This window comes from Emiliania huxleyi (assembly GCF_000372725.1).
Source record: "Emiliania huxleyi CCMP1516 chromosome Unknown EMIHUscaffold_1299, whole genome shotgun sequence".
NCBI lineage: Eukaryota > Haptophyta > Isochrysidales > Noelaerhabdaceae > Emiliania > Emiliania huxleyi.
In genome coordinates this window covers 699-8,271 of record NW_005201288.1, presented here as the reverse complement: position 1 = coordinate 8,271, position 7,573 = coordinate 699, and the positions used below count along the sequence as shown (strand labels likewise).

Below are 7,573 nucleotides of genomic sequence, written 5' to 3'. Positions count from 1 at the left end.
GCGTTCGTCGCGGCGTTGAAGCGCCGGTTGCGCAGCCACCGCCACTGCGGCCCCTCCTCCGCCCCGCCCGCCTCGGCCTCGCCTCGCCCCGCCTCGCCCTGCTGCGCGTCCGCGATGCACGCGTCTGCCGTCCGGAGGGAAGCCTCCCGCACCGCGTGCGTCGAGCGCCAGAGGGAGCGGTCGTCGGAGCGGAGGAGCCGCACCGCCTGCAGCCCGCCCCCGCTCTCGCACGCGCCCCCCACCCTCTCCGCTTCCGCCCCGGGCGGCGCCCTCCGGCCGCCTCCCCCGCTCTCCGGATCGAGCTCTGTCCTGCGGCCGGGGCCGCCGGCCTCAGGACCGCCTCCGCCGCCGGCCGCCCCCTCCCCGAACCAGAGGGCGAGCGTCACGAGGCCCCGCTTCTTGCGGCCGGGCAGCCGCCACGGGCCGTAGAAGAGCCACCCCCCCTTGCAGCCCGACCCCTCGCCGATGGGGGGGCCGAGCGCAGCCTCGACGGCGGCGCGACACGAGCCGAATGAGACGCCGGGAAGGAGCTGGCGGCCGGGCGGCCGCTGCTGGAAGGGGTGGCGGTCGCAAAACACCTCCACCTCGTCGACGGCGCCGCCGACGCAGGTCAGCGCGAGGCCGAGCGGCCAGTGGTGCAGCAGCACGGCGCCGCCCTCGAGCGGAAGCGAGGAGCGAGCACCCGTCCCCTCGTCGCCCTTGTCACCGAGCGCCCGCAGCGCCGCCGCCCCCGGCTTGCTGAGCAGCGCAGCCAGACCGGGGAGCAGCGGCGCCTCACCCACGGCCCCGGGCTCCGCACTGGGCAGCTGCCGCACGGACTCCCAGCCCTCTGACTCTGCGCTCGAGCCGCCGCAGCCGAAGAGCAGCCAGCGCCGCCGCCTCCGCCCGGGGTTGAGTGATGACGTGCCGCCGGGGTTGGCGGTGGCCACAGCGCCCGCGGAGTTGAGGGATGACGTGGGCGAGGTGTAGCCGCTCGTCCACGATGCTTCGAGGCCGACGTCAGCCTTGGCGCTCGGGCTCTGCCGCGTGCACGGTGGGCTCCTGCGCCCGGGAATCTGCATTTGTGTGGTATTTTCGTGAGCAGGTCGGTCCGCCACGAGACGCTCGTCGAGAGTCCTTTTGGGGGCTCGCTTTTTGGTGTTCGGAGAAAAAGAATTTTGGCCGGCACGTCTGGACCCCTGCGTCCTACGGAGCCTTCGCCAACTAAAAAACACAGCACCGATGCCGACTTAGTGTGGGGAGGGTCGGCGAGCACTCACTCACTAGGCGGCGCCGCAGGGCCGGGGCACTGGCCACGGCCTCGCCGACCACTAGAAGGCGGCCCACCCACTACGCGCACTATCTTAGTGCGCGGGGTGGCAGGAGGCACTCACCCACTAGCCCGCTCGCCGGCAGCCCACTCACTACGCGCACTATCTTAAGTGCGCGGGGTGGCAGGAGGCACTCACCCACTAGCCCGCTCGCCGGCGGCCCACTCACTACCCTACGCGCACTAACTTAGTGCGCGTGGTAGCCGAGCCCACCTCTCCGTCCGCCGGCGAAGGGCACTGCGAGCGGCCCGCTGGACCACTCCCCCCCGGCCGGCCGGAGGCACTCACTTCCGCAAACTAAGTTAGTGCGCGTAGTAGCCGAGCCCGCCTCCGTCCGCCGGCGAAGGGCACTACGAGCGGCCCGCCGGACCACTCCCCTCGCGGCCGGCCGGAGGCACTCACTTCCGCACACTAAGTTAGTGCGCGTAGTGTCCCGGCCTCCGACCACGACTCCCGGGAGCACTTCACCACTTGATCCGCCACGGCGCACCACTAGCCCTCGTCCAGCTCACAGACTAACTTGCGCCGACTTAGTTCCCCGCAGGGCCCGGGACCACTCACTCACTGCGGCATCAGTGCTCTTCACACGACCTGGCGAAGGCTCCTGCGTCCTACATGCTTTGAACGTGTGGGCGGCAGCTGTCTGTTTACAGGCGCTGGCCGCCCGCGCGCGCGCCGGACCGGCTCCGGCACGTCAGGCGCTGGGCGGCGCGCGTCCACACGCGCGTCGCGCAAAAGGCGAGCGCTCGCCGCCGCTACGGCGGCGGCGGCGGCCGACGGCCGACGGCCGACGGCCGACGGCCGACGGCCGACGGCAGACGGCAGACGGCAGACGGCAGACGGCCTAGGGCTCGGCTGGGCGCGCACGCGCACGCGCGCGCGTCGCGCGCCACGCGTCGCTCCGCGAGGGCGCGCGCCAACCGCGATTCGAACCGGGGCCAAAAGGCGCCTGGAGCGACCGCGGTCCGGTCGCGCCACCGCGGCTGCGGGGCTGATAGAGCAGGCCGGCTGCGGCTCCTAATGTACCTCCACTTTTGGGTGGCGGTCGCGCGCTGCCGACGGCGCTCGCCGGCGCTACGGCGCTCGCGGCGCGCTCGTGGCGTTCAGGGCGGCTCCACACGCACACACACACACACACACACACACACACACACACACACACACATGCACACACACACACACACACACATGCACAGACACACAGCCCCTTCCCCTCCCCCCTCAAGGGCGAGGACACGCACAGGCCGCACCTCTAGTGAGGCCCGCATAGTATGTGGGAGACTCGTGCCGCCGCCCCTGCCACCCCTGTGTCAGTGTGCATGTGCGAGAGACTGCCAGCGACAAGCTGGAGGCAGGTCGCTAGACTGAGATGAGACCGCCAGTGGATGTGGGAGTCCACCGCGCACCGCGCTGCGAGCCTGTCGTGTCCCTTGTCAGGAGCAGGAGAGCCCCACCTGTCCCCCTGATCGTCCTTCCAAAATCCTGCTCGTGCAGGTGGGGACCTTGTCCTCGTCCCATCCCTCGTTTGGCGTGTCTGTTTTCTTTCTTTCTTTCTTTTTTCCCTGCGTCCTCCCATCCCTCCCTTGGCTTGTCTGTTTTCTTTCTTTCTTTTTCCCTGCGCCGCCTCGACGTAGGGTGCGTCAAGATCCTCGGCAACAAGCTCCGCCCCTCCTGCCGCGCGTTCGGGTCGACCAACGCCGACATCGTCCACGGCACGCTGTGCGAGGCGCAGGCTCTCAAGGCTCGGCGCGCTGCAGCGGCCGGCGTCGCCAAGAAGAGGGGCTTCCAGACTCTCCTCGCCGACAACAAGGTCGAGGTCGCGCGCGCGGCGGGCAAGGTCAAGGCGATCGCGACGCGCGACGGGCTGGGCTTCTGCACGACCTTCAACCAGACCGGCCTCCCCTGCAAGATCAGCGCCCGCTGCCGCCACGCGCCGTGCGTCAGCGTCAACTACGAGGAGCTCCTCGGCACCGCTTTCAAGGGCACCGTCTACGAGCGGATGCCGAGCGCAGTTAGGCTTGTGGGCGGCGCGGCGGCCGCGGCCGCGGCGGCATTGGGGGGGTAGGGTTTTTGTGGTGAAAGTAGTAAAAAGAGAAAAATCGGCGCGCGTGACATGCCTTGCCGATTTCAGAGCACGAGCCGCCCTCTCCTTGGCGCTCCGCTCAGCTTCATGGGCGCCTGCGGCTCCAAGAGTAGCGTCAGCGTCGTCGAGCCCTCCTCACCGAAGACCGTCCCGAAGCCCTCGGAGCTCGAGGTGGCTACGGCATGCCCACCCTCTCCCGCTTCTGACTCCTCAGAGCCATTTGTGACGAGCGAGGCCGAGCAACCTTCGGAAGAGCACCAGGGAGCGGCAGAGGAGATCGTGTCCTCAGCGGTCGCGATGGCGGTCAACGATGCCGTCTTTAGCGAGGACACTGTCGCGACCGAGTCCGCCGCCTTCGCCGCCGACACCGCCGCCGAGCCCGACGCCACTGAGACCAACGCCACCGCAATATTTGGCACCGAGCCCGACGCCGAGCCCATCGCCGCCGCCCCCGAGGCAACGTCGGCCGAATACACACAAGATTCGGAGGATGCCGTGGCCGGCGCCGCGGCGCCAGAGGCGCCAACTGCAGAGGAGGCAGCAAAGACAGAGGAGGCATCGGAGGGGCCAGCGACGACAGCGGAGGCTCTCGAGGAGCAAGTGGCGGAGACGCCGGAGGCTCCCGCCGAGGCGGCAGCGGCGTCTTCACACGAGGCCGAGGCTCTGCGGCCCGAGGAGTCAGCAGCGGAGGCTGCTGAGGCGCCGGAGGAGGCCGCATACAAGGCGCCGCAGCCCGAGGAGCCAACGGAGGCTGAGGCGCCGGTGGAGGCGACGGCAGAGGAGGCGGCGCAGCCCGAGGAGCCAACGGAGGCTGAGGCGCCGGTGGAGGCGACGGCAGAGGAGGCGGCGCAGCCCGAGGAGCCAACGGAGGCTGAGGCGCCGGTGGAGGCGACGGCAGAGGAGGCGGCGCAGCCCGAGGAGCCAACGGAGGCTGAGGCGCCGGTGGAGGCGACGGCAGAGGAGGCGGCGCAGCCCGAGGAGCCAACGGAGGCTGAGGCGCCGGTGGAGGCGACGGCAGAGGAGGCGGCGCAGCCCGAGGAGCCAACGGAGGCTGAGGCGCCGGTGGAGGCGACGGCAGAGGAGGCGGCGCAGCCCGAGGAGCCAACGGAGGCTGAGGCGCCGGTGGAGGCGACGGCAGAGGAGGCGGCGCAGCCCGAGGCGGCGCCGGAGGAGTCGGCACCGGAACTCGAGGCGCCGAAGCCCGAGGAGGCGGCGGAAGCACCTGCAGAGGAGGAGGCGCCGCAGCTCAACCTGTTGCAGTCTTTCGCCAAGACGGTGAGCAAGCTCTTCTCGCCGCGCTCCGAAGGGGCGGTCGAGCCGGAAGCGGTGGCTGCTGAGCCGGACGTGGCCGCCGAGACGGACGGGGCGGAGGAGAAATGCGACGATGCGGTCGGCGCGGAGGTGTCCACCGTGTCCCCGCTGGTCCAGATCGTGTCGCCTCGCACCTCGATCCTCAAGGCGAGCGGCTGGGTGCAAAACTCCGAGTCCTTCCTCTCCAACCAGACGTCCGAGGCGAGCTCCGAGTCCGAGGCGGAGTGCGCCCAGGCCGACTCGAGCGGAGCGACGACCGCCGCAGCAGCCTGAGTCCGGCGGCCTCACGCGTCATCGCATGGATCGCGGCGATCGAGCCACGCCCCCCGGCCATCGACGATGTTCATTACAGACTCGCCTGTGCGCGGAGGACTGCCGCGCTGCTTGGCGCGGCCCCGGAAGGCTCTCATGATAGGGTCTCAGGGCCAACCCACCACGAGAGCGAGCCGCTTACACATACCGAGTAGAGCCTCTCGAGTAGGTCCGCAGCTCTGCGCGCCGGCCCTCGGTAGCGAGGGCTGCCTTCCAGAGCGTGTGGGGGAGGAGTCTCTTTTATTTGCTCATACATGGTTTGAGGCTAGCTATTTTTCTTTTGGGGAATCCTGCCCGTGCCCAAACAGAAGGAGGCCCGTTTGATTGCACTGGGCACTGGCACAAACTCTCCAAACCTGGCAACCCTGTCTGCACGTCTCGCGCGCGCGTGAACAGGGCTCCAGGCCAAATGACGTGTGTGAGTGTTAGAGTTGTTTGGTATTGCTAAAGGAATCTCTCTCTCAAACTCTCAGACGAGATGGGATTCAGGGACATGTGTCCCCGCCCTGCACGAACCACAAGAAGAAAGAAAGGCCCCAGCTTCGGCTGAGGGCTGAGCAGACAAGCTGCCGAGCCCAAATCACTGTGAGAGTCGTGATTTCTTGTTGGTCTCTCAAGAAGAACGATCTTGGTGTCAGGGATCTTTGTGTGGATCTTCTTCAATCCAAAGAAAGAAAGAAAGAAAACAGACAACTCAAGGGAGGGATGGGAGGACGGCACGCCGCCACCACACAGGGATTTTAAGGAGAGGAGTGTGGTGCTAGCCGTCGCCCACCCGCTCGTCTACCACTTCCTATCTCTCATTCGCAGTTTCTCACCAATTCTCGCAGCGACCTTCATGCCACCTCTCGTTCTTCTCACTCTCGTCCTCGTTCTCTCCCCTGCTGTTTCATCCTCTGACTCATCGCTCTCCTAAAGAAAGAAAGAAAGAAAACAGACAACCCAAGGGAGGGATGGGAGGACGGCACGCCGCCACCACACAGGGATTTTAAGGAGAGGAGTGTGATGCGCTAGCCGTCGCCCACCCTAGGGAGTCTGCCTCTTCCTATCTCTTTTCGCAGTCTCTCGCCGATTCTCGCTGCAACCTTCATGCCACCTCGCGGCCGTCCCATTCTCGTCGTTTTCTCCCTTGTCACTTCCTCCGTCGCGTCATTCTCTTCCGCCTCGTCCTGCGCCGCCGCCGCCTGCCGTTCCCTTGTTCTCTCGGCTTCTTTCGCCTTTCGGCGCAGCTCCGCCCTCCTTGCTGCATATCCTGGCCCCTCGAGTCTATCGAGCTCCCCTCGCGCAAGGACCACATTTCTGACTCCCACTCCGATCATTTGCCTACAGGTCATGTTGTTGCTCAGGTCCACTCTCTCTTCGAAGACTCGTGCCTCTACGGATGATGCCGGCGCTGGGGTCCCCTTCGGATGCATCGTGACATCTGACAACTGAATTTCCACTGGTTCGTCCTCGTCGGAGTCATCTTCCCCGTCCTCCTTCCGTTCGGCTCTTCGCTCGGTACGTTCGGTGTGGCTCACCCTCCATGCCGTGAACAGGCGCTTTATCCACCCTATCATCGCTCTCCTTCAATCATTAAAGCGGGTCACAAAATTCTTTTGCGAGCGATGCTCCGCCTCGCTGCGCGCACAGTTGGCGTCGTCCTCGCACCGCGCAGCCGCGCACTCTGCGCGTCTCCTGTGGCGGCGACGCCCGCTGCCTTTGCAGCGTCGTTTAGCCGGCGAGCCCGCGCTGAGCGACTTAGGAGAGCGCTCGACAGCGCGCGGGCGGGCGGCGAGTTTGTGATGCCCTTGCCGGAGCCGGCAACGTTGCCAGGCCCATGCGGCGCCGTGATGAATGTGCTGCGCGACACTGGGATGCAGACCACGAATCGGCTGTACGAGCTCGTGCAGGACCGCTACCCCGGCGTGGTGCCGCACAAAAAACACCTCAAGCGGAGGGTCCTGATGGACGCACTGAGGAACAAGGTCATCAAGGTGCGCGCCACACCGGAGGCTCGCTTCAAAGACCACTGGGCAATCCGGAGGCACGGCCAGATTCGCGCCGCCTCCTCGCGCCGGAAGAGGTGGGGATCGCCGAAGCGCTCCAGAGGACCGAACCACAACAAGAACCTGCCCGCTCTCTCGTAAAGCAGTGCGCTCCGCCTCGACGGCGCCATGGCGGGCGCGCTGTAGGAAAGGGACGGGCTCTGCCAGGACGAGCACAGCAGCCCCAAGAGACACTCCCTACGTCTCCCGCACCGAGGACCGACGTTGCAGCGCCGCTCCCAGCCAAGGTGCCAAGCCACGGCCGTTCTCATATTTCTTTTTGGAAGAATTCTTAAACCGCCTCTCTCGCCAAAAAGAATTACATTAACAAAACAAACTCGCTCTCTCAGGATGACTCTCAAACAGACAGACACACACAAATGTCAAATCACAAAAACCACAGAAAAGAAAGTGGAAGACGCAGGCTGCTCGACACAGGTGCGGACTGGCCTGGCCGCGTGCTATCAAAAAAGAATCCGATTGCTGTCAGGTACTTCCAGCCTGCTGTGGGAACAGCTGACGCAGTCTCG

At 66.4% G+C, this 7,573-nt stretch overlaps 3 protein-coding genes across 3 annotated transcripts; 2 read left to right on the top strand and 1 right to left on the bottom strand.

The window, feature by feature from the left end:
• Positions 1 to 39: 39 nt before the first annotated feature.
• EMIHUDRAFT_471528 (hypothetical protein) lies at positions 40 to 1,110 on the bottom strand (the record flags this gene model as incomplete). Its single annotated transcript, XM_005789335.1, has 1 exon — positions 40 to 1,110. A coding segment is annotated over exon 1 (1,020 nt), but the record flags the coding sequence as incomplete, so codon positions are not given.
• Positions 1,111 to 2,581: 1,471 nt separating this feature from the next.
• On the top strand, positions 2,582 to 3,375 carry EMIHUDRAFT_122490 (hypothetical protein; the record flags this gene model as incomplete). Its single annotated transcript, XM_005789334.1, has 2 exons — positions 2,582 to 2,665; positions 2,956 to 3,375. The coding sequence occupies 2 exons, from the start codon at positions 2,582 to 2,584 to the stop codon at positions 3,373 to 3,375; spliced, it is 504 nt and encodes a 167-aa protein (XP_005789391.1).
• A 105-nt stretch (positions 3,376 to 3,480) lies between these two features.
• EMIHUDRAFT_122489 (hypothetical protein) lies at positions 3,481 to 7,145 on the top strand (the record flags this gene model as incomplete). The annotated part of the gene is made up of 2 exons (XM_005789333.1): positions 3,481 to 4,928; positions 6,761 to 7,145. 2 exons carry the CDS (start codon positions 3,481 to 3,483, stop codon positions 7,143 to 7,145), a joined length of 1,833 nt encoding a protein of 610 aa, XP_005789390.1.
• Positions 7,146 to 7,573: the final 428 nt, after the last annotated feature.